Below are 27,728 nucleotides of genomic sequence, written 5' to 3'. Positions count from 1 at the left end.
TTATTGTTAAACTCATTTGAGTATATCAATTAAGAGAAATAAATTTGACCTCTATAAATAGGTATGAAACCAGATAAATCACCTAGTCACAGTAAAGTACCACTGTATGAAGATATATTTATTTAGAAAAAAATACTATAAAATTGATTTTATAAAATATAACTTGGTGTTGCAATTTTGAGCCCAGTCACCAAGATACAACAGGTATGAAATCTAAAATCAATTCCTATATGCAGAATTTGCAAAAGCAATTTGGAAAACTGATTCCATGACTTTTAGATACTTCAACCTGTATTTGCTTCCTAGGGCTGTCATAACCAACTACCATAAACTGGATTGTTTAAAACAAGAATTTATTGTCTCACAATTTTTTTTATCTTTACCCAAGTTCATTTTTTCATTGCTCTTAGGGAGGGAGGAAGGGAAGGAGGAAGCAAACCAGGGAGTATGAAAGGGAGGGTGGGGAAGAGAGAGAGAGAGAGAGAAAGAGAGAGAGAGAGGGAGAGAGAGAAAGAGAGAAGAGAGAGAGAGAGAGAAATAGCTATGTGAGAGAGAAACACTGATTAGTTAATTGACTCTTGTATGGCCTGACCTGGAGTGGAACCCGAAACCCGGATATGTGCCCTGACTGGGAATCGAACCCACTATCTTTCAATCCAGGATCCATGGGATGCTGCTCCATCCAACTGAGCCACACTAGCCAAGATTACTGGCTCACAATTTTTGAGGTACAAGTCAAAAATCAAACTGTCAGAGGGACATAGTTCTGAAACCTAGAAGGGAGAATTAGTCCTTGGTTTTTTCCAGTATTTGCCAGCAATCTCCATACAGTGTAGGTACATTGCTCCAATTTCCCTCTCCCTAGTCTCAGGGCTGTTTTCTCTCCATATGTCTCTGTTTTCTTTCAAGGACACAAGTCATTTTGGATTAAGGGCCTGCCCTACTCCAGTATGACCTCATGGTTACTTAACTAATTACATCTATAATGACCTTATTTCCAAGTATATTCACAATTCATCCCATAACAGGAAGTGGCAGAAGGTAGAAAACATTGTAATGTTTTCTATGGGAGGAGTAGTTGCCCTTCCTCTAGGGAGTGGGGCTGGGATTCTAGTTTCTGGAGACAAAACTATGAAGAGGAGGACTCAAGGCAGGGGCAGCTTCATGGGTATACAAACTCATGGAGCTGAACAGTGCCCTATAATCTTGAAAGTCTTAATAATTTTTGAAAATAGGTCCAGCATTTTCATTTGGCACTGGGCCCTACAAATTGTGTAGGACACCACTTTGAGAGCTTACTAGGTGCTTCTTACACTTCCGGGGTTTTGCAACCTGTGACCTGACCCACACGCGGGAAAGATGGCCTGTGACACTGAATTCCAGTGACTTCCCTGCCTGGGTCGGCTTGCCTCTCTGAGCTTTCAAGTCTTAAAAAGTGGTCCACTATAAAATAGACCATGTCCTCTTAGCACTGCAGTGAGATCTACTTAGTGTTGGGACTCTCTGAAGAACCACAAACACCCAGGAGAAAGAGATTTAAATCTCTGCCAGGCCGGAGAATGGGAAGGGGCTATAACAGTTCAGGTAAGACTTCCACAGCTTTACCTCCCTGGAATAATAAAAAACCAATTAGCAGCCTTGGGGAATTGGGGTGTGGGCAAAGAAGGTGAGAATGAAAAGAATACCTAAGACAGTGATATACAGTCAACGCTGCCCTGTCCTGCTGCAAGCTTCCACCCTAAAGCACTTCGATTTAGAGAAAGGGAGAAGACCTGCTATTGTATTCCATTCAGAATGTCAATTGATAACATTAAACAGACCATTATAATTTCTGAACTGAGTCCTCAGGGACTCTAGACAGGTAATCAGAGAGATCATACAATTGGTAGTTTTACTCAAGGGGTAGGGAAAAATGCATTATCTCTTTTCCATGCATGTTAAAGGGTTGATAGGTATGGGCTGAATTGTGTCCCCCCCTAAAAAAAATTTCTGTGTCAAAGGTGTAATTTCAGTGCTTCATAATGTGACAGTATTTAGAGATAGGGTTTTTAAAAATGTGATTAAGGTAAAATGAGATCATTACAGTGAGATCTAATCTAATAGGACTGTCGTCCTTGTAAGAAGTGATTAGGACACCAACAGGCACAGAGGGAAAACTGTGAAGATGCAGGTAGAATTGCCATGCGTAAGCCAGGGAGAGAGATCCACAGAAGAAACCAGTCCTGCTGATACCTTGATCTTCGACTTCTACCTTCCAGTACTCTGAGAAAATAAATGTCTATTTAAGTTACCCAATCTGAGGTAATTTGTTATGGCAGCCCTAGCAAACTAATACAATAGGAGACAATAAAAGAGTCTCAGGAGGCATGATAAATAACAGGATCCACAAAGTGGAACAAAAAAATGCATCACTTTTTATGCAATAGCTGAACTAAAATAATTGAATAAAAATTGCCATCTTAGTGGTTTTAGAGCTAGCTTGACCAGCAGAGTACAAAGGAAGACATAGAAAGCTAAATAGACTCATTATTTTTTGTGTTTAAATAAATATAAAGATTAGTTATAAAACACAGAATTTTCAAAGCACCCTACAGCACACTGAAAGGGCGCTAATTATTATGTTTTGCAATACCATGAGTTGCTATGCATTCATGGGAATATAAATATAACTGCACAATGTAACAAAAATACAAATTTATTTAATATATATGAATCATATCACACATGGTTTCTCACACAAATAGATGTTTAATTAATGTTACCTTTCTCCCTGTTCCTCTTTTATAATCGATGGAATGACAGAAATAGATTATTTTACTCTGTTTCTCGTCCCCTTAGCTTGATGTGATCAGGTTGATTTCATCAACTGTCATTAGAGTCAAGCTGGCATTGGAGCAACTGAAAATAAATGCTAAATCTAGTGTCTGTATAACTCAATTCTGGTTTAGTAGGAATAAGTATTGTTAACCAATGATAAAGTAATTTGAGTGGCAACTAGAAAGGGAGAGATAGCTTCCAATTTTTATAAAAGAACATATCATCATACTTCACTAATGACGGAATCAATCTCATAAAGTCATCAACATGTATGATAGTTTAAGTTAATGTGCTTCACATATGTTCAGGTTTGAAGCATTTTCTGTTCCTTATGATTGGGAATAAAGCTTTTAACTACAGTAGGAAAAGAAATTGGGCAGGTATGCTACTAAGAACTGAGAGATTCTACTTGGAGTACTGACACAGGCGACAGGCAATAGCCATAGGGAGCCGCTGCTTCCTAGGAGATCTGAAGAGATTGTGAGGTCGCCTCTGGAGTCGCAGAAACTCACAACTGGTGAGTCTGGAGGGCATATGGGAATGGTATCGTGCCAAAAATTCAGGAATGACTGTCATCAGATATTAGAGCCCCACTGCAGGACTTGAGGTGGCCAAGAGGTGGGCACAGACTGGCTGGAGCAAAGCTCCTGTCTTAAAAGTTTTGGATTTCACACATACTATCAAGGCAGTAATCCATAGACAAGGCCACAATGTATGGTTAGCTCCAAGACTGGGAAGATAATACAAATGATCGATCACTGAACGTTTCCGGGAACCTGGATCTCTACAGTGTTTTGCATATAATATTTCATTTCAGGCTATCCCAAAAGCCAAGACTCTCCTGCAGTAGGAGATATGAAAAAACAGAAAGATGATAATTATAGGTAAAAATATAAAAGATAAATAATTGAGATCAAACTTAATAATTTCCAAATAAAAAAAAAGATGTGTATATACTGACATGTACTTTTTATTATTATTATATAGACTTAAAGACATCCTAAAAACACTGAAGCATAAAAATAAGATTGTCAGGTACAAAAAAACAAAGAAATCTCAATTTTACATTAATTCCAGAAAATAATGAATGCATATTATCTACAGATATTTTTCAAAAAAATTGTACCTGTGAGCCTATATATACCCCCCACACATACATATATGTGTATATATATAGAGAGAGAGGAAAGAGACAGAGGGAGAGACTCAAAAAATTCTACAATTATAAATTCTCTGGTTGTAAATTACTTAAGATATCTGCTAATTGACCAAAATATGAATCGAAATTAGAAACTGAGGAACAAAGAATGTAGTAAACTGCTCTAGAACTTTCAACAGGTGTAATTTCCAAGCTATCATAAGAAACCTGAGGAGAATATTTGCTCAGGCAACGACTATACTCATCACACAAAATTAATGGCAACTGTGGTGCTTTGGTGTCTCCATTTAGTTGCATGCAGGCAACTAAAAGAAAGTGATATCATTGTGAAAAACTATTCTTCATATTGGAACAACCCTGTAATGTGCAAAAGAAAATTCTCTAGACACTTTCTTCCATCAGATTAAGGTTTACTTCCAGATTTAGTTACTTAATTAAGTATATTTGCTCAGTATTCCCCCCTTATCCACATGGAACATATTGGAAGTCCCCCAGTGGGTGCCTGAAACCATGTATAATATGGAAACTTACTTACACTATGTTTTTTTTCCTATTCCTACATGCATATGATAAAGTTTAATTTATAAATTAGGCACAGTAAGAGATTAACATAAATTAGTTATTAACATCAATAACTAATAATAAAATAGAACAATTATAATAACTAATGGTAAAATGGAACAATTATTTGAATGCCAACAAGGTGCTACAGTGACAGCATACATGAGGGGCTGCTAGTGGCTAAGGCTATGGGCATGTATCACATAGACAAGTGGGGCAAAGGGAAGATTCTCACTCCTGGCAAGGTGGACTAGGTCACCGTGAGATTTCATCGTGCCACTCAGAATGGCACAGAATTTAAAATTTATGAATTGTTTATTTCTGGAATTTTCCAGGTAATACTTTCTGATGGTAGTTGATCTCAGGTCAATGAAACCACATTGAGCAAAACCGCATGCAAGAGGGACTACAGTAATTCTGTTTTTAAAAAATACTAATCATGTTTGGGAAGGATACAAATACTTATTTTTGGGGGGTGTTTCTTTTACTCTTATTTTGATAACTCATACTTTCCATGAAAAATATGAACATTAAACTATACTAAAGACAGGACATTTTTTCCTGTATTTCATGCCATGATGACTATATTTTAAATAGTTCAATTAAAGAAACTCCACATTCTTCTCAAGTTTTTATATTGTTGAGTAGGATGTATTACCTCTGTGAAGAATTTCCTTTTAAGATAACTGGCTTAAGAGAATTCTTGGGCTCCAATTGCACATTCCTCTCATGACTTCTTGTGATTTTCAGAAAACTGTGAGTAGCAGTACTGTAACAACAATCCTTTCAAGACTAACTTGTTCAGCTTAAAGACTAGGGCTCCTGAGTTGATAAGTGATCTGTAGACCTGACTTCCTGCAGTATGATCAGACTGCTTTGGGAAACAGACACTGAGATTGCCTTCCTCATTATACTTGACAGTGCAAGGAAAAAAAAATAGATACCCACAGAATACTGAACCATGGTTATCAGAGCTAGTGGAGGAAAACAACTATCATTTATTTATTTATTTATTTATTTAGATAGTTTATTTTATTGTATTTTTCATTACCATTTACCCCCTTATACCCTCTTCCATTCCACCTGTCCCAGCAATCACCACACTATTGTCCACGTCCATGGGACCTTTTTTTTTCCCTTGATCCTCCATTCTCCAACTCCCTTCCAGAGCTGTCATCCTGTTCTCTATGAGTCTGTCTGTGTTTTACTTGTTAGTTCATTTTGTTCATTAGATTCCACAAATGAGTGAAACCATATGGTATTTGTCTTTCTATGACTGGTTTATTTCACTTAAAATAATATTCTCCAAGTCCATCTATGCTGTTGCAAAGGGTAAAGTTTTCTTTCTTTTTTTTTTATAGCCAAGTAGTATTCTGTTGTGTAAATGCCCCATTGTTGTTTAATCCACTCATCTACTGATGGAGACTTGGTCTGCTTCAATACATTGGCTATTGTAAATAACACTGCAATGAACATAGGGGTACTTATATTCTTTTGAATTAGTGTTTTGGGTTTCTTTGGATAAATTCCCAGAAGTAGAATCACTAGGTCATAATGCAGTTCCATTTTTAATTTTTTTAGGTAACTCATTAGGGCTTTCCACAGAGGCTACACCCATCTGCATTCCCACCAACAGTGCACAAGGATTCTCTTTTCTCCACATACACACCAGCACTTGTTGTTTGTTGATTTATTGATGATACCCAATTTGACTGGTGTGAGCTGATATCTCACTGTGGTTTTAATTTGCATATCTCTGATGATTAGTGATGTTGAGCATCTTTTCATATGTCTATTAGTCATCTGCATGTCCTCTTTGGAGAAGTGGGTATTTGGATTCTTTACCCATTTTGTAATTGGATTGTTTTTTGTTATTTTTTGGTGTTGCGTTTTATAAGTTCTTTATAAATGTTAGATATTAACCCCTTACTTGATGTATCATTGAATATATTATCTGATTCAGTGGGCTGTCTTTTTATTTTGTTGATGGTTTCCTTGGCTATGCAAAAACTTTTTAGTTTGATGTAGTCTAATTTTTATTTTTTTCTTTTATTTCCCTTGCCTGAGGAGATATATCAGAAAAAAATATTGCTTTGAGCAATGTCTGAGATTTTACTACCTGTTTTCTTCTTGGGTTTTTATAATCATGAGTCTAAAATTTAAGTCTTTAATTCATTTTGAATTTATTCTTGTGTGTGTCGTGAAAACATGGTCTAATTTCATTTTTTTGTATATATCGGTCCAATTTTTCCAACACCATTTATTGAATAAACTAGTAAACTGAATATAGTACTATCTCAGAAAGATCATGCACCATGATCAAGCAGGATTTCTTCTTATAATGCAAGATTGGTATAACATTTACAAATCAATAAATGTGATACACCACATAAACAAAATGAAGGATAAAAACCACATAATTTTATCAATAGATGCAGAAAAAGCATTTGATAAAACCCAGCACCAATTTATGATAAAACCTCTCAGCAAAGTGGGAATAGAGGGGACATACCTAAACATAATAAGGGTCATATATGACAGATGCACTGCCAGCATCACATTTAAGAGGCAAAAACTACAAGTGCTCCCCTATAAATCAGAAAATAGACTAGGATATCGGTTTTTACCTCTCTTATTCAACAAATAAAATTTACATAGTATTGAAAGTCCTAGACATAGCAATTGGACAAGAAGAAATAAAAGACATCCAAGCTGGAAAGGAAGAAGTAAAACTGTAATTATTTGCAGATGACATGATACTATACATAGAAAACACCAAAGATTCCACCAGAAAATTATTAGAACTGATAAATGAATTCAGCAAAGTAGCAGGATACTAAATTAACATCCAGAAATCAGTTGTATTTTTATATGCCAACAATGAACTATCATAAAGGAAAACTAAGAAAACAATCCCATTCACAATGGGCTCAAAAGAATAAAATACCTAGGAATAAATTTAACCAAGAATGTAAAAGACCTGTACTTGGAGAATTATAAAACACTGAAGAAAGAAATTGAAGAAGATACAAATAAGTGGAAGCATATGCTGTGTTCATGGATAGGAAGAATTAACATCATTAAAAAGTCCATACTCCTCAAGCAATATATAGATTCAGAGCAATTCCCATTAAGATACCAATGATGCATTTCACAGAACTAGAACAAATATTTCAAAAATTCATATGGAACCACAAAAGACCCTTAATAGCAACAGTGATCTTCAGAAAGAAGAACAAATTTGGAGGAGTCATACTACCTCATATCAAACTATATTATAAGGCCACAGTAGTCAAAACAGCATGGAACTGGCATAAAAATAGATACATAGATCAATGGAACAGAACAGAGAGCCCAGAAATAAACCCATGCCTCTATAGTGGATTAATATTTGACAGAGGAAGAAAACAACTTTTATAATTATGTACTTAATAACTCTCATGAAACTTTAATGACCAATGTTATAAATAAATTATTCACACCAGGAACAAAGCAATCGAGATTGTATAGGATCAGTTTGAATTAGCTAGCAACGAGTCTACAATCCACCCTGACATTTCTTCAGTATTTTGAGAATTGTAGTTAAGCCCACTCAAAACTATATGAAAAAGGTAAGCACAGAACCTACCTTTCAGGAGATCTCTACGGAAGATAATTCTAACATCTTCATAGACCCACTGACAATATTTAATAAAATTTACATGATGTATTTATGTTATGAAAAGAAAGATTTAAAGTGCTTTATGAAAAACATCATTATCTCTAGGATTGAGGAACTGTGCATATGGTAGTGGGAACAAGGACTGCCCTTTGTTGAGTTCCGTGCAATGTATAAACTTTTTTATTGAACCTGTTGTGAGCTTTAAAAAGCAAGTATAGCACAGGAAATATGGTGCCAGCAAATAATAAGCATTTCATAATTTAATTTGTTAAATTGAAGCTTCACAAACCTAAAACAGATGACACTCTCCCTATTTTGCAGTTGAAGAAAATGACTCAGATAAACTACCTCAAGATCACACAGCAGAGACAACTTGGAAAGTTTATCTGATATGAAAGCCACTATAGATGAATCTGCTATACTGTGATTTTTATTTTTAAATTATTTGCTGAATTTTATATTTGCAGGTGTTTTCTTACACCGCTGACAAAGAAATACGAACCGATGACTTGTGCTTGGATGTTTCTAGACTCAATGGACCGGTAATCATGTTAAAATGCCACCATATGAGAGGAAATCAGTTATGGGAATATGATGCTGAGGTATAGTATTTTCCTTAGTTCACTTATTTTATAATGTTTCAGCTCAGTTATATACAGGGTGGAGCAAAAGTGGGCTTACGCTTGTGAGTACATGAAACATGGAGTTTATTCTTGTATTCTTACCTACGTATTACTTTATTATTTTCCATATGAACAGTTGTAAACATACTTTTGCCCCACCTATATTTCAAAATATACTTAAGTAAATGAGAGGCATAAGGTCATTTTTAAGTACTTAACCTTTGTTATCCTATGTACATGCCTGACATAAACTACATGAAGGGCAGGCTGTGGTATTTGAGAGGTGTGTCTGCAGATGCATGTGCAGGACAGTATCAACATTTTCGCATTTTAAATCTTATACTGTTAAAATCTGTGATACCTATGCTTCTCACTTTAAAGGGAAAAGAAAAAAACTGACAGGGTTAGCATGAATATTCTTTAGAATAGTTAATACTCTGAAAAATGCGATAATCTTCTCAATGTAGCACATCTTTCTGAGAGAAGAGAGGGAGAAGAAACAATAAAATTACTGTTGGGAATTTATAGCCTTGCAGTGTGTAAAAACCAGATCAACCATCAGATGGAGCTAATAAAAAAGAAATATTTTCCTCTGCATAAGGAAGCTGCCTGGAAACAGCTTGATTTTTTTTTCATTTCTCTTTGCTTAACAAAGTGAGTTGGTTGTGTTACATTTTCCACATTATTAAGTGGTTGGTGTCTTATTTAAGAAGAGAAGTAAACTTTATTCCTTCATGGTAAATAATATAGTAGAGGTAAATAAATTTCACAAATACAGTGTTCTATGAAAGCTTAAAATTTCTGCTAGAGTGACATTTTAGAAACCAATATACAGAGTTGTTGGTATTACTGATATTTAACAAGGCCTTCTTTTCCAAAAGCTTTTAATGTCACTTTAATTTGCATGATGTTATAATGTCTGAAGTGGAGTATCAAGAGAACTTACTGAATTCTTATATGACTTGAAACTAGTTACACAGGGTTAAAATCTGGGCCTAAACTTGACATAACATTACCAAGCTCTTTGGATACATCTTCTTCCGGGACACAGCGTTGAAGCGAGCACCACGAGTCCTTCCTCTGTTGTTCCAGTGCGCTCCCTTCACACCTTGTCCTTTTAGGGCCTTAGTCACCTTCTTCATCTGACGACCATTATTTTTCTCTTCATTATCATCACTGCCCTTTATATTAGCAGAAGACATTTCCTCTATAATACATGTCAGTAAATATGAACCTTTCTTTTGTTCCCTACCTCCTCTGTGAGGAAAAGTGCAGATAAATGTACAGAAAAATGAGAAATCCGGAAAGAGTTATTTTTCTAAAATAAAACTTTTTGTTGTTGTTTTTGTTCTTTAGTTTTCACCAGAGTGCCAGGGCTTTATTTGGGTGTGTGATATGATATCACATATGTGATCTAACATATATTTATAGGAAAAGGGGAAGGCATGTACATTTTTTATAAGATGGAGCATTGTTGAATTTGAGAATGCCACTCTTAATCTTCAAACTTTTAAATTTTTGAGTGGATATTGGCTTTTATAATTATGCCTCAAACTCCTTTATTTCTGAAACATTGTTGGTAATCAGACATGTTTTCATTTATATTTTTATCAGCCAGTAGGAAGACTATTGAATACTAAGGGATTTTCAAGAAAAAGTGAAAAAAAGATTGGTAGCCTCAACTAAGATAAAGAAATTTTTTTGTAAATTTATTATTTTGGATGAGTAATAGTTGTCTGTTGCAATATTTTAGATTATTGTAATATTTTTGTATCAGGTAAATTTTGTTTCTACAACACATACAAATAAAGCTCATAAATATTGAGAAATGTTTACTTTTAAATAAACTATTCAACCACTTTAATAGTATATAACAGGTTTTTTTTAAGATTTTATTCATTTATTTTTTAGAGAGGGAAGGGAGGGAGATAGAGAAACGTCAATGTGCGGTTGCTGGAGGTTGTGGCCTGCAACCCAGGCATGTACCCTGGCTGGGAATCAAACCTGTGACACTTTGGTTCGCAGCCCGCGCTCAATCCACTGAGCTACGCCAGCCAGGCTAGTATATAACAGTTTTATTTACTGTCTTACATGTTTAGGTTTCAAAATTAAATTGTGATGTTTAGCTTGTCTAACTTTAAAATTTTAAGTCATAGTGTATTTTTGCCCAAATTTGTAAATGTATAAATCATAATGTAGAGAAGGCACAAGAAAATAGAATAATTGGAGGAATGATGCATTGCCTTTCTGGAAATTTCAGCTTTGAAATAAAAGACTGATATTGTTTGTGAAGAAGTCAGGGAAAAAAGAAAATTATTATTAAAATAAAATAAAAACATAATATATTTTCCCATCATTTCTTCTTCTAAATATTAGGCTTAGGGTTACTTTAGTCTACAGAATAGCCCCAACATTTGCTACCCTCAGTGTGATTCTAGGACTAGTAACATCCCCTGGGAACTTGTTAGAAATTATGAACCTGAGATATCACTCTTGACACCCTAAATCAGAGTCTATATTTCAACAAAAATCTCCAAGACATTCACATACATATTAAACTTTGAAAATGTCAGATCTAGACATTGGCCAAACCTTTACTTATCTTAGTCTTTTTATACACTGTTGAAAAATACTACAAAGTTAGGAAAGGACATATCTACACTTTGGAAAATGACAGGGTGTCCAAGAAAGATTGGGGAGGAAACGGGAGCAGACAGGAAAGAGGAGTAACTGCTAAGTAGCTCTTGTCTTTGAGTATTCCAACCAGTAAAAAGTGCTGCTTGCTACTTCTGTGATTTATTCTTTATCTATTGCTATCAAAGACAAAAATATTCTTCTTTGAAAAACTTCTGAGTGATGCAGTTTCAAAGCAGAATAAAACTTGGTCGAGTTTAACTTGGTGGACTTACAGAGCTAAAACTTACCTTAAACTTCTCTTCTCTGAACCTTTATCAGGAAGACTCGGAAGCAGAAAGATCACACTGCCGGGGGTGGAGGCAGGATTTCGGTGTTAATGACATATTCAAAGAAAGCTAGTTACCAATACAGTTATGAGTCTCACGGTGTGAACAGCTGAAATATTGCATCAATTTATCTCCCAGAGTCCTTTCAGTTTAGAAAAACAAGTCACAAACAGGAACAGAGTTGTGGGAATATCCAGAGAAAAATTGAAACAGCGTCATAAAGTCTCAAAACATGGAGTCTATTTAGCTTCTTTGTTTTATTTATTTATTTTTTTAACTATTATCTGAGGGGAGTGGGCAGGGAATAGGAGGAAATAAAGTTTCTGAGTGTCTATAATTCATCAATTTTCTCATGCAATTTTAACAACAGTGCTAAACAATAATAATATCTTATTTGTATTGTTTGCATTAGTAAATGTAAGCTTTGAGTATTTAAATGCCTTTTCTGGGTTTGTACACTCCAGATTTTTGAAACATTCAAGCAATTTTTCCATTATATTATATTCCTGTCAAGGTCACTGAAAAACTCAGAACAATTAGATGCCTTCAATTATGATGTTCTGATAAGCTAAATGTGTGGTATTATAAATGAAAGAAATAAATGCTATCAATTATTTGTGATATGAAATTTTACTCACATAGAATTTCTCCTTGACCATTGGAAAGATGTTCTTAAATAAGCATTGTCTATTTAGATACACAGACAGTCATAAAACTACATTTTCAGTGGGGTCTAACTGCTTACAGACTTTAGGTATCCATATTCATAATATAATTAATATTGAATTACTTCTATTTTTATTAGAATAAAATGAAGTGCATGTTGGAAATAAATACGTGTCTTTGGTCAACTTTGATTTAAAATGTGATGTCCTACTTTCTTAATAAAATATTTCTTAAATAACATAACCATGTATTTAATTCAATATCACCTATTCCTAGCCAAACATGTTCGATTGTGGGACAACTGAGCATCATTAGCAAATGTGCAAAATCCTCAGCTGATCTAGAATCCCTTAAATAAATTACCTGAACACTTTGGTGCTATGAAAGCCCACTGACTCAAGAGTTAAGGGAAAAAGGAAAAAATAACCCTACATTTCATCTCACTGAAACATTTAAAAAACTAGTTTTATAAAGGACTGTCATTCATCCATTCTATTTTATTCAGGTTTTTGTTACATTGTATTTGAACATTGCAGTTGCGTTCCAATCCATTTGAAATTTACATTTTCCTGCAATAAATTCGCATAATCACAGTTCTTTTTGAACATCCAGGCAGCTACATACAGTGTGACGATCTATTTTTAGAATAGAACACTTATGCTCAACAAACACTATGCAACACAATAAAAAGGGAGCAAAATATGATGCTAAAAATGCCTTGTTTTTCATGTGACTGAGCAAGTTGACTGAGAAAATATTGTTATGAAGTCAATATCCATCTGTATCAAACGTTTCAGAGTCACAATGCAAGGAATTTTTTTTAGTAGGTAAAATATGTGGGATTGGTATTTACTGAAATCATGGAGGTTAATGTGTAGATTTTACTTAATACCTTTTTTATTTACCTTATCAGAAAGCAGGTAAATGGGAATATAATTTCAAGGTAAGTGATCTATTAACTGGCAACCCAGCTATTTCCCTGTGTAGCGTTCCTAATAGAAACAGTTGTTTGATTTGTTTTTGAAAGGCTGCCTATATCAGACGAGTTTTACCTTTCTATGTTCCCATTGACTCATAGCTGTAATTTCTTTTGTAGAATCATTTAGTGAATAGGAAACTTAATAGTTTAGTACTGCAGTTTTAGCACTTGTTTATTAAACATTTATACATGTTCATTAAACTACTCATTCTGTTCTAACAAATGCACAAATTACTTTTTCAGGAGATTATATTTAACATTTTGAATAGCAACTTTATTATATTAATTTTTAATATTATTCTATACTTGATCAATAGGGGAAATCCTATTGTATTTGCAATAATAATATTAAATACCTACACAGTCTAAATTTATCCTACCCTATTTACTTGTATGTATAATAATTATCATTTAGGTCTTATTTTAAACTTTTAGTATGACATCTTTTAAACTGAGACCTGTATGATTGATTTTTCAGTCAACCATGCAGTCACTTTTATTTGTTCATTAAAATAGCAAAATTTTTACTTTGTGTTTTTTAATAACAAGGTACAAGTGTGTGTCTAATTTTATAATTTATGTTTTTCTCTTTTGCCACTGGAATTGTTTTCTTAGCCTGGTTTCAGTTGATATTCAGTAGTAACTCCATCTTCAAAAGGTCAGGTTTAGGGATACTCCATGACACATCTTATCTTAGAGAGCAAACATACAGATATGTTTAAAGGCAGGAGGAATTCATTTTTTAAAAGATTTTATTTATTTATTTTTAGAGAGGGAAGGGAGAGAGATAGAGAGAGAGAGAGAAACATCAATGTGCGGTTGCTGGGGGTTATGGTCTGTAAGCCAGGCATGTACCCTGGCTGGGAATCAAACCTGTGACACTTTGGTTCCCAGCCCGCACTCAATCCACTGAGCTACACCAGCCAGGGCTTATTTTTTTCTTATGCATTTTAAAATAGTATGATTAAACTTTGCAAATCCCAGAAAATACTAATTCTTTCTACTTCAGGTGAACAATTAAGTAGTGGTATAATGTAAACAAAAATCAACACTAGCTTAGGGTTCATGTTACCCTGTTTTCTTGCCAATATTTTAAAGAATGTTGTAGGAAACATATTTGGCAGTATGCTGTGTGTCAACCGGGATATCACATTGCCTTCACAACTGAGTTGATGTGACCGAGTCTTCTAAAGCTGAGTCTTCTAAAGTTGTGAGAAGCATTTGCAACAAATATGACAAAGAGAAATATTAAAGAGTACACCCCATATAAAAACATGCAAGTTCTTGAATAAATAGCAGAAAAGAAATGTACAAAGCCAATGAAAATGAAAAAAATATTTTAAGTAACTATAAAAAATACATAAAAATTATTTCATGTGTGTTTTTATCAATTTCTTTATGTATCTCGGCAATCTGTCCAGAATAATTTCAATGGCAACACGCAACGTTGGTGTCAGTGCAGTGAAGCTAGCACCCAGGCACTACCCTGGCATTTAACAAGCGTAAGAATAGTAGCTGCTGCTTTATTGCAAAGTCATTGTTATAGGTATTTTTAGAACTTTGCTAGTAAGTATCAAAATGTCATACTTTTGACCTTGTGATTTCACTTCTAAGAATTATTTCTAAAGAGATTATTGTAAATACGGAGAGAGATGTTCAAAGATGTTTATCACAGCTTTCTTTTCAATGGTTCTAAATTGGACAGATATTGCCCCCAACTGAAAAAGGTAAATAATTTTGACAAATCTACCTTGTAGAAGTTTTAATGGCCTATGTTTTTAGATTATTTTAATGATAAGAAAGATGCCCACAATATAAACTGAAGGGTATTTAATTAGGTGGACTCTATTATATAAATTTGCATAATATAAATGGTAAAAAATTATTAGAAAACATAAAATAATAATTGATATCTCTTTTAGGCAGAATACTCAGAAAATAAACTATGCTACTGCTCAAACAAATGAAAACACTGAAAGTTTTGTTATTATTTTTTAAATAAAAAATAATTTTTATCTCAATGTGGTTGTTTGAGATTTCTAATTTTTCTTAGAAGCACTTGGAGTATACATGAACATTTTAGAAGTACCTGGAGTTAAAGCTCTATGAAATGTTTTAATAGTCATTCATGGAGAAATATTTTGTGGCAAACCATTACCAATATATTTTTTTGAAAAATGTTAAATGGTATTTAACATATTAACATATTTTAGTATTACATTTTTATCTTTATAGATCCTTTACCATTTTTCTGTAGAGTCAGTCCTTGAAATGGAAAAATCCATTGATTGTGTGTCCATTAAGCTGCCCAAGATATGTAGCTAATTTTATCAAAATTTATTTTCTGCCTTAGCCTTTCACTGATTCGTTTTCTCAACAAACTTAGAGAATGACTCCTATGTGCAGGCACTGGGCTTGGTGATGTAGGTGGTCATGGTCTCTCATCTCCCTGGAGCTATGCTCCTTCTGAGGAAATAGATGGAAAACAAGAAACAGACAAATTAATCGCAAATTGTGTTTGAAGAGTGAAATTAAGAGCCCCGGTGGAGTCAATCTTTTCCTTTTTCTTCCTTCATTAGCTTGCTAATTGACATTTAGATGAATGTGCCAGCATATATGTGCAACACTTTTAACACCACCAGGTCAGCCCTGTGAAAACATGGTGGAAACAATTTGAGTAAAAAGTAAAGCAAAGCATTAACACTAAGAGATCCCCTGCATCTTCCCCTGGCATCCACTCAAGTTTAGGTCAAAGGGAGGAGCAGGCCAAAGAACGTGGCTGAAAACTCTGTGGACTACTCAACAGTTTTAAATATCCATACTCACAAAATTGGCATGTAGCACTAAAAATATTTAATTACTAGAATGGGCACTAAGAATATAACCTTTTCTTGCAAATTTTTCATATTTGATCTCAGGCTCTTCTCCTTATTCCCAGTTCTATCTTCACTTAGTCCTGCCAAATACGCTTGATATTAAAGCCATCTAAAAGGATGTGGCTCACAGCTCCACGGATGCAATTATTGTGATGTGTGCCTTCCATTCTCATCCAGTAGAAATTGTATGTTGTCGAGAACGATTGATTTATTACTGCCTTTGTACTTGATTTTGTCATTATTCACTATTTTCTTTGTCAAACAGACCCAAACTCTTCTTCACATAAACACCCAGTCCTGTCTCTCAGTAAGCAAAGTGGCTGAGGGCTCCCAGCAGCCCACTGCGGAAGTGTGCAACAGCAGCACTTTGCAGAAATGGCTACTGAGAAACTACACAAGAGTGGAAGTTTTTAGAAATATTTTTGAGAATCCTACTGATTACATTCTCTAATAATTTGTAGAGGTTTGTGTCTCAGATTTTATTAATATTAGTTTAGTATTTTTATGTTCTGTTATTGAAATCTAGAAACTTCTTTAAATGTGGTTAAAAAAATCTTTATGTGCCGTTTCTCCATGGAGTTATTTTTCTGTCTTTTACTTCTTAGCTGCTCATTAATTTGGGGTGTGCCTATATTCAGTAGTAATTATTCCATATTTAATTAACAGGTATTTTCCAGTTTTTTCTTTATTTCAAATATATATATATATAAATATAATTGATGGAATGTATTACTGCATTACTGCAAAAACAGAGTTTTTACACTAATGCTAACTACAGCCCTGTCTATATGACAATAGATTTTGCATTAGAAGTCAATAAAATCAGTAAGAAAACTAATATAACCAAAAATGGTTTCTTTTGGAACATTGAAATGATTTAATTTTATTAATTTTACTTCATATACTTTGGTTATGTGAAGATGTAACATATCCTTTCTGGAATTTATTTCTTTAGGCTGAAATTTAAATCAAATGCATTTATTGTAGACTAAGATTTTTGGTTTAAGTGATATAGTAAAAACGTGTCTAAGAAATTGTACCTTTTATCTCTCACTTGTATGATTTTGTGAACATTTTCTCAGTAAGCAATGAAGTGAATTTTTATTCTAATAAATGAATTTTATTAAACTTAAAACTCAGTTTAAGTTTAAAGAAAACTGGTATTGATTTTTGTAAAGTATACAATTAACAACATGTCCTAGTTCTTGATCTTAAGGTATTTGTGTCCTGTAAATAAAGTATGTTACATTTTCCAATACCTTGTTATGAGAACACAGGGATGTTAGGGAGTTTTTCTGCATCAAATGAACTAGTTAAAGAGGATAAAATTGAGCTGGGAATGGTTATGACAAGGCTGGGAAGGAGGTATGGAGAGGAGAGGAGGGGTGGCATTTAGATCAGAACTACATTTTAGACAAGGGCTTTTAAACATGCATTTGGGAAGCTGGCAAAGTTTGGACCTTTTGCACAATGAGAACTTGCATCTCTAACAATTTACATACCTCATATATTACCTTAGTTTAATTTCAGAGCAACCTTGCCTGGGAGATGCAGTGGCCAGCAAGGGGCCTTCTTACACTTAAACATGTAGTCTCCCAGGTCCGAGTACAGAATTCTAGGACAGAAACAACAACCCGTTTCTCTGAGCAGAATTTGCATCACTTCCTAAAGCAGTTCATACTGCTTTATGGGAGCTTCTCCACGGGTGACAGCCCTGTGTGAGCAGATGAGAGCCACGTGAGGTGGGCTTGGAAAACAGCCTGGTTAAGGGCCTTCTGCCTCACAGGAGAGGGTATCTATAACAACTCCATAGGCAGAGCTTCAAGTAAACCAGTGCAACATGCAAAACTCCAAGACTTTGCACTTAGTGAAGCCCACAGTTTGGCTTCCTATCAGGTATTTATAATGAAGTTGATTTGGTGCTGATACGGTTTATCAATCAGAGGTCATTTTTACCATAAGTAATGTTGCCTGGAAATATAGTTAACATTTTCCCCTTATCAGGTTGCCAAGGGATCCCAGTTAGATAGTAGACTGAAGGTCAAATTTTTTAAGCAGAAAAGGAAGGGGCATTTTTAAGTATTCATAATTTTAACTGAGCATTTTCTGACAAAGAATCTGATAGCTCAGAATAATTTCATAACTTGCCCAAGTTTTCACAACCAGTGAATGGGGAGTGGAAATCATAGGAATTTATACTTAGGGCTGTGTTATCCTAAAATAGGTAAAAACAGTCCAGCATTAAAAATGAGAGAGTTTTGGTTGATTGGTTGTTATCTTTGTAGTTGTGTCTTTGGACTATTAATGAATTCCATAGAAGGAAATATTTATACATTTTTAGAAAGAACAACACTAATATTTAAAAAGTATTCCTGTTTAAGTTGTTGACAGCACATTCAATTTGATCTTTAAAGTCATATACATATTTTTAAAAAGGATATATCAGAAGCAAGCAAGGGTAAGTAGCTTTTTTGAAAAAAGACATATATACACAAAGGACCTCAGGTATGTAACAAAAATGACAAATATTTTATTGATTTTAATTAGAACTTTCTAGAAAAAATTTTGGTTTTGTTTTTAATTTTTTTCAAGTTGGCTATTGATTCATCAGCCAACAACATAATGTCTGGGATCATAAGTATAAGTCAACTACCTTTTTGCCTATCTTTGGCCATTTTTTCCCTCCATTTCTTAGTATAAATAGCTTGCTGCTGTGTAATGAAAGAGTAACAACAAAGGCCCCATTCTTGTATCTTCACATCTGACAACATTGCTCTTTTAATTTCCTGCTTGTTGTCCATTAAGCATTCTCCTCCACAAGTCTGTTCTCCCCTCCATCTTTTCTCAGGACAGGGCAGTTCAGGGTGTTTGCACACCTAATCAGAAACATTACAATTGTCTAGGCAGCACTTCTCCGCCAGTTTATTGCATTCTCACTGCATTTTTTCATCCAACTTTCAATTATAATATCATGAGATCTCCCAAAATTGTCTGCCTTTAATTTTGGTGATTCAAAATAAAAATGGTGTGCTTATTTCAAGACATACTTGCAAATCATTTCCTATGCATTTAAACACTTCTGTTTGGGAAGGGTTTTTTTTTTATGTAGTATGATTCTAGGCACTGGCCTTGAAACTGAGCAAAAATGTGCATAATCAATGTGCATACATTAGTATAAAGCATGTGGACTTAAAATGTATACCTATAAAGTAAAAAATATATAACTTCAAACTGTAAATATGAACTCAAAAGACAAGATGTGTAATGACCCGTTGACATGAAATTTTTGGAATTATACTTCAGAATTTGGGTACTGAGATAATGCTTTCTAATGAATATTGTTATGAAGAAAATAAAATAGATATACATATAAAAATATATGACTATCACATCCCTGTTTTTATTTGATATTGATTTTTTCAAAGATTCTTGGAAATGCAAACTAAATTATGGTGAGCATAATATCAAGTAAGAGATCTTTGCTATGATAATCACTGTTCTCAATAAATTCTGTCACAGACACTATGGCTTATTTAGTATTTGGAAATGGGAGCATCTCTAGTAGTTTTTTCCATTTGGGTCACAGCTGTGACATCTCCTTGCCTATTTACCAAATGGTTACTGAATAACACATGTCTAAGTAAACTAAGCTTTTGTGAAAGCTTGTTAATATTTACAGCCCTTGACTGAATTCAGAGCTCACAAATGGGCTTTCTGCAAAGGATCCCGAATTCTTGGCAATGCATAGCATATGTTGGACAGTTTCTTTAACCATCTGCAAATAAAGGTGCATTAGATAGTGATGAATTTGTAACAGTGAAAGTTGTATAGTAATTAATTTAGAGCCACCTACACAGTTCCTTTTACATATTACAGTATTTATACTAAAAAAACCCATGAAGTTTCTTTTAAAGAACTGATTTAATCTGATGTACTAGTGAAGTTAGAGATAAAATATGTTGTACTGATTATTGGTTATCTTTTACAGAGACTCACCTTGAGACATGTTAACAGCAACCAATGTCTGGATGAACCTTCTGAAGAAGACAAAATGGTACCTACCATGCAGGACTGTAGCGGAAGCAGATCCCAACAGTGGCTGCTGAGAAACATGACTTTGGGAGTGTGAATACCGTTTCCCCCAAGCCATCAAAGTGTCTACACTTTTGTTTTTCCATTATTTCAATTAAGGAAAAATATTAACTTTGCTGAATTGAAAGTTTTAAAATCCTTTTAGTATTCTAAAACACAGTTGTTTATAATTCATTTTTAGGAACGTTTGCTTATTTCCTTACAAGAATTTGTATCTGATCAAAAGCACATAAAATATAAATAACAGCAAAGTGTTATTAAACATCTGAAAAACTTAAAAAACAAAACAAAGTGTTTGCTTTAAAAAACAATCTGTATTGTCCTTATGTCAACAGGATTGTTGGGGAGGGGTATTTTTATTTTTTATTTTCATAGTGATTGAAAGAGAGACAATGTAAATGCCTTATAAAATGTCTTCATTATGAAAAAGTATCATTTTATAATCTCACTCTGCTTCTGCTGGACCTTTCTGCCAACATGTTGAGTATCCATGTGGACAGCAGGTCACACATTGAATTATCTCGGAACAATGAATTCATCACACAAAATTAGTTCCAAGTTTTGCACCAGAAAAAATTAAACTGGATGTTGATTTACAGAGTTCTAAAAGCATCACATTTAAACAAACAAAAAAAGAGGTGGGGAATTTGAAGGGCATGAAATCAAAAGAAACAAGCAGGCGTTGAGGGGAGCAAGATGACTGGAGCCAAACTGCAGCGACTGAATCCTTTTAAAGACTCTGTTCAGGTCGCAAGTGGTCCTAATGCAGGTCGAGTGTTTAACAATCATATTGGTTCCAGAGTTGATGTCAATCATACTGGTTCCAGTGTTGATGTCAGAAAATCAATCCTTAAGCACCATCTTTGTCTTATACAGCCCCTGTTCTCTTCACTCTAGACTGTGACTCATCACTTATGCTGTACAGCATTGTAGGCAAAGGGTGGAGGGTATAAGCTCTGACTTTTAATGATCCTGCATTTAAAGCATTTAGTTAGGTAGCTATTAATATTTTATTTTACATATTGAAAATAATGCATTGCTATCAGACTTTTATTGCTATGCTAGAATAGCTAACGTTTTCATCATCAGAGGAATGAACTCAATACATATCCATGAATAAACTGCTCAATATCATTTGCCATAAACTATGGCTCGAGGAACACAGTCATAATTAGGCTAGCTTCGCATGTTCTTTCTCCATCCTAAAACTCTTTGTGTTCAAAATACATGAGCAGAAGACACATAAAGGAAGAAAAGTTTATCAGTGGGAATTGAGCTAATAACTTAGTATTTCATACCATTTACAATGCCTTTAAATTCACTCTACACATGTATTTTATTCATTAATAAATAAATTTAGCAACTAAGAGAAATCTAGGGGAAGCAATGCAAGAAGCGTCATGTAAAGTAGATGCCATGTCTTTGACTCTCATTTTTTCTTAAAAAGCTCTGACTGCTTTCTTAAAAACGAACTCCTCTCTCTCTCTCTCTCTCTCTCTCTCTCTCTCTCTCACACACACACACACACACACACATACACACACACTGCTTTATAATGAAAAGGAAAGCCAGTAGAATCTTGTATGATTTTCCCTGCTAGCATTACTTCCTTTTTGGCTTTATACTGGTAAAACTCAAAGAAAGAATTCTACAACCTGGAGCATTTCAGGTTCACTTCTTAAAGTGTAGACATGCCTCACTTTGAGGTCTTTAGGTATCCCTGAATGCCTTAGAATTGTAAGCAGAAGTTTGTGAAAGGCATTTGTTTTAAGTAGAGAATCCACTGTTTACAGCAAAATTATAAAGGAAGCTGTGACATCCAAGAGCTAGCAAACCACTGCCTTAAATTGATAGTGGACTCACAAGTCAACCAAGGACTCTCCTTTTCTCCCCTTTTCTTCTTGTCCTGGCTAAATTATGGGAAAATATCCCTGCACATTTGTTCTTAATCTTTAAAAGCTGAAACACACAAGAACTTTAATACAGTCTGTTTCAGGAATGACAACACTACAGGCACAATCACACACACACATTTCTGAGCATTTATTCCACTGTGGCTGACGAGCAAGTTTCTGTCCTACGTTTTTGTTCCCTTTGCTCCACAGAGCTCTCCCACTCCCTTTCTTTAGGTCTTTACTCAAATTTTATCTCATCGGGTAGGCAAACCTTCCCCTCCTGCCCTCGTTATGCCCTGTACATTCTCTGACAAAGTGTAAACTTGCTTCTTTATTTTTTGTCTGTCCTCCCGTGTCCCCACCCCCAACACCACCATCACACACTGGGGAATGCAGGCCCCACAGGAGGCGGGACTTTATCAGTGTTTTTCACTGAATTACCTTCAGTATCGAGTAGAGTCATTGGCACATAGTAAGTTTTCTTCAATTATTTTTGATTTAACTAAAAAAATGTGTGTTAAAGTTGCTAAGCGATACTGTATCATACCTTTTTTGCACAATATTTTAAATTTTAAAATAAAGTCTAGTAATATATTTAGACAGGATGTACATAACTATCTCCAAATGATAATTTTCTTCCTCATGCTCTTCAAATGAAAGTATGGGCTGTAGTTCCTTCTCTATGATAAAATATCCTTCCTTATGGAAATGAAACACAACATTTTATAAACATGCTGCTACATTACCTAAGTTGCTTCATTAAGATAAAAAGTAATTTTTAGGTTTTGGTTGTATTTAATGACCATCTAATGGCATAAATAAGATTTTTACTATTAGAGGGGAGATGTGTCATTTTATGAAAAATCACATGTATTTTTGTGGTTTCACAGGAGCCATCACAAAATTTATTTTCTAAGTGCAAATCTATGAACAACTGTAGAAACTTAAGAAGAACCTACAGGTGATTTATTCTCAGTTTCTCTGTTTATAGGGAATAAGACTGGGACCCAGATGTGTATTTAGGCTTGTCCAAAGGTCGTAAAGCTGTCAGCTCTGATGTTAGGACTCATCATTGTTAATACTATAGCCTAATACCATCTTCAACTGCAAAGCACTCAAAAACGTAATAGAAAAGGCACAATCATGAAAGTAATGTCTTTATTAAGCATTTTGTAATAAGTACATTGAGTCTTTAGAAACATTAACTTCTCTTTACAGATAATTAACTTTGGAAATTTAACTTCTCAGTACCTTTCATACATAAATAGTTATTTCTATAAAATACTACCACAGGCAATAAATAAAGACCTGCAGCAAAAATAAAGAAACTAACAGGAAACAGCCCTATTACACAACACTGTGGCATTATTGGAAAACTGTTCTGGAGAAGCAAAGCCATTTTAGCAGTAAACAAAGAGCATACTCTCCCCTCACTTCCATTTGCTTATGATTGTTAAAAGTAAAATTGGCTCACAGCTTACACTGAGAATTGGATTGTCTGTTATCGTGAACACTGTGTAGGTTCTAGGTTATTCAGCTTAAAAGGCTGCTGGGTAATCAGCAGAGATTTCTACACTGCCCAGTGGAACTCTGCGACTCTCACACACACAGCCCATGAATTCAATTTTTCCTTGGTGCTTAGAAAAACTTAATAAACGGGGGTTGGGGGAGGTGAAGAGAAGAGAGAGAGGGGTGGGGAGAGAAATATAACAACAGGAATGATGACCCTTTTTTATTTTTATTTGGTGAGAGATTGAGAGCATAGTACAAATTAGTTCAAATAACCTCAAAAGATTGGTATCACCCACGCTGTTTCATCACTTGAGAATTGATGATATTACCTGATCACAACCATGTCACTTGCATCTCATTTACAGATGCTACATCTAGTACCAGAGGAAGCCAAACTTGTATGCTTTCTTAACTTAGCAAGTATGCTAACTTAACAAATAGAAAGAATTTAAGAAATGCGAAACCTTAAAGTATATGTCATCATCCACAAGCTGTCTTTCTGCATAGCTGATATCTTCAGATCTTGAGTAAATTTCCAATTCAGATGGGGAGCAGAAATTCAATTATGTCTTAAGGCAGCTTGTGTTTCAGGATTTAGCTGCTACCCACAATTTTTCTCCAGTATGTCAACATAGGGAATAGAGGAAGGGAATCTCTTCTGTAGAGCACATGAGCATATCTGGTGTGACTACATCATGTTCAAACTGCTATTAAATATAATCTATTGTGTGGATTTAAGGTGTTGAATGAACACCAGCAATGTGTTTTAAATAGTTTGTGTAAATCTGTGTCCAACTTTTGCTTCATATTGTTCAATAAATTCTAAAGGCAGTTTTCATTGTATTTGTTTAAAAAAACCTTCTGAAATGCTAGTGATGCAGGGCAGCTTTTTTGTTAACTGTATTTTAAGATAAAGATCATTTCTGTGATCCTCATTTCATCATTCCATAAAGCTATCCTTTTGTTTTTGTTGTTGGCTAGAGAGAACAAATCACTTCCTGTTCTGTTTTTAATGAGTTAGAATGAGGTTAGGGAATTGGATGATGAAGGCTGTATCTATAATGGTTAAAAATGAGGTTTTTATCATGCATTTAATTTGGTGTAAAAATGAGCATAAACTGTTGCTTGGTTTCAGTTGTACTTTCAGCTAAAAATAGCACAAGCAGAAAAAGGGGACTCAAATAACATTTTTTAGAGCGTTTGGATTTATTTGGTCAATGCAGCCACAAATAAAAGAAAATAATTTCAAAAATGTTTTAGATATATGCTTGACACACAGTTCTTTAACATTTATAAAAGTAGATTGTGCATAAGGAATTACACATTTTAAATATTGTAAGCATTACTAAGTGGTATAATTGTTCTTTTGCTACAAATTTAAATATTTATACACTTTTGTAGAATTAAGGTATACCAATTTAGTTTTCTTTTGCTATATGTTGTCTTTTTAAAAAATTGTTAGCATTTCAAATAGATAAACAATTTCAATATTTTATGCTTATGTTCCATTTTGTAGATCATTTAAATAAATAATTAAGTGCCTATGGATATCTCTTAGCAGTAAGAAAATATTGTGATCCCTGTGCAATTTTGATACCAAAAATATATATAATAATAGAAACATTAAAAAGTGCACAATTCTAAAGAATTTATTATTTAATTTTTATTCTAAAATAATTTTATTTATTTTTATCTTTGTTTTATAAAAAATTACTTAAACTAGAAAAGTTAATGTTTAATATTATATGAACAATATTTTTAGAATACTATGAATTAACTCCTTGATTCTGGTGCCACAATCCTGGAGGACAGCCCATCAGGGTTAGGAGGGGAGGATGGATGAGGCTGCCCATGCCGGAGAGAGCAGTGGTTTCCCTGCAGTCCTATTCACATACAGAATCAAGGGGAAAATAATAAAAACTCATTGTGCTTGCTAAGTGAAAAGAAAGAAGGAAGAAAAGAAGGTGGAAAGACAGGAGAGAGGGAGGGATGTTCTAACATTATCTAGTTTCATAATTTTATTCTGAAGAAAACACCTAAAATATTGTATTCTGCATGCATGATTTGGAAGCTCACTGATTTGTAAACATCATGAATACCTCATTGGTTTTTCCAAACTTTTACTATAACAATCAGTAAGAGTAAAGGACATTGTCTAGATATTATGTCTTACACCCAAAACGTCCCTCTTGGCTTTCTGTAACCATGGGGGCTGCACTCCATGTTGGCCCTACTGTCTTTGTGCTGTGTTCTTCTAGGTTCCTCTTGTCCAGGAGCAGAGCCTTGCATTTCAAGGGCTAACCAGGTTAACCTAACAAACCAGCGGTGCCTCCTTCAGATCTTGATAGACCTATAACTTAACCTTGTTTTACTTTTCTTAAGCACCTGGTAGAAAAAAAAAATGTGAAATCTCCTGCTCAGCTCTGTATCCTTGTGGCTCCTCCTCAGCTCCTGAGCCATTTGGTGGCCTCTCTGCTAACTCACCCTTTTCTGACCTAAGGATTATTTTCCCACATGATGGAGGATACTAATTACCAATCCCAGCTTCTACCCTCAGAAAGAGTTGGCAGATAGAACATTGACTGAATGCTGACAAACCTCTTCACCAATTTTGTGGGCTGGAAGCCTAGATAAACAGGCAAATATCTGTTTCAGAGTTTTTTCTCTATGAATGAGAGGCATTCGTGGAGTGAGCAAGCACCCTTCCTCTACCAAGTGACAACTTACATAAGGCAGAGCCTAAGAGATCAACACCGTCTGAACAGTTGAGGTCAAAATGGACAATAGCCTTTACGATGATTTATAGCATCTGCTGTGTGCTCCTGAGCTCATAGTTCAATTTCTATGTATGTATTTGCAACTTTTTGGCCTTTAATGGATGATATGGAGTTAAGCTGCTTGTAAAAAAAGCACTTCATAGTTCTTCCTCTAATTATATGGATCAGCGTGAGTGATGAATTTGTTTTTCTCACATTCTCTGGTTTTCATTGGCAGATTTAGAAATATTTGACCCAGCAGATTATACTGTCTCCTCCTTTAGATAGACTTTCATTTCTTGGTTTTGTCCTATTTCACTGGTCAATTGATTTTGTTTTCCTTTCTAGACTTTCCTCCTTTTTCCCCTCCAGGGTGCTATCCTTTGCCATCTTCTCTGCTCACACTCAGTCCTTTGGTGATCTCATGCAGAACCTTGGATTTTCATACCGCCTACATTGTGCTCATTACCAAATGTCTTCCCCAGGTCAGAACTTTTATCTGAGCCTGCCTACTTGACATCTCCCTTTGGATAACTAATAGACATCAAAAACTTAGTATGTCCAAGACTGAACTCCTTCTCTTATTCTACATATCGGTTGAATCCAAAGAGATTTTTCATCTCAGTTGATGGCAACTCCATCCTGCCACTTGCTCAGTCCAATAATTTCCCTGTCCTTGACTTCTCTTTCTCTTTGAGTAAATCATATTGATATCATCTTCACAATTCCTGAATTTGACGACTTTTTAACGTCTCCTTTGCTACTACCATGGTCTGAATCACCATTTGAATTGGTTGCACGTTTGCCTCCTTCACAGTCTATTGTCAACAGAAACAGAATCATGCTGTGAAGTGTCACCCAGACACGTCTGTCCTCTGCTGAAAACCCTTCCATGGCTTCCTGTTTCATACAGAGTAACAGGCCTTACAAGAGCTCCGCATGATCTGACCCCCATTAACTTTCTTACTTCCTTTCCTAAAATGCCTTCCTTTGTTCATGTTATACCAATCAGTCTACTTGCTATTTCTTTGACAAGCCATATGTGCTCTTGGATTAAGGCATCTGCTGGGGATACTTGTTCCTAGATATCCACAGGCTAACTCCTTCACCTGGATTAAAACTTACTTCCTCTATGAGATCCCTAACCCACCCTATTTTAATACTGCAG

General features: G+C 34.7%; 1 protein-coding gene across 5 annotated transcripts in view; it reads left to right on the top strand.

Annotated features, from left to right (window-relative positions):
- The window catches only part of GALNT13 (polypeptide N-acetylgalactosaminyltransferase 13), a 494,468-nt gene extending 469,832 nt beyond the window's left edge, over positions 1-24,636 (top strand). For 3 of the 5 annotated variants that reach the window (XM_036023467.1, XM_036023466.1, XM_036023468.1), the window contains 4 exons: positions 8,666-8,800; positions 13,364-13,393; positions 16,571-16,768; positions 20,294-20,418. In XM_036023467.1, coding sequence (XP_035879360.1) covers positions 8,666-8,800; positions 13,364-13,393; positions 16,571-16,756 — 351 coding nt within the window. In that variant the 3' untranslated portion in view covers positions 16,757-16,768; positions 20,294-20,418. Of the gene's footprint in view, positions 1-8,665; positions 8,801-13,363; positions 13,394-16,570; positions 16,769-20,293 lie in introns of all 5 variants that reach the window. The other 2 variants (XM_028510990.2, XM_036023469.1) reach the window with 2 other exon arrangements.
- The last annotated feature ends 3,092 nt before the right edge of the window (positions 24,637-27,728 follow it).

This window comes from Phyllostomus discolor, chromosome 4, assembly GCF_004126475.2.
Source record: "Phyllostomus discolor isolate MPI-MPIP mPhyDis1 chromosome 4, mPhyDis1.pri.v3, whole genome shotgun sequence".
NCBI classification, from domain to species: domain Eukaryota; kingdom Metazoa; phylum Chordata; class Mammalia; order Chiroptera; family Phyllostomidae; genus Phyllostomus; species Phyllostomus discolor.
The sequence above is the reverse complement of the archived record's forward strand: the minus strand, read 5'-3'. Positions and strand labels throughout refer to the sequence as shown.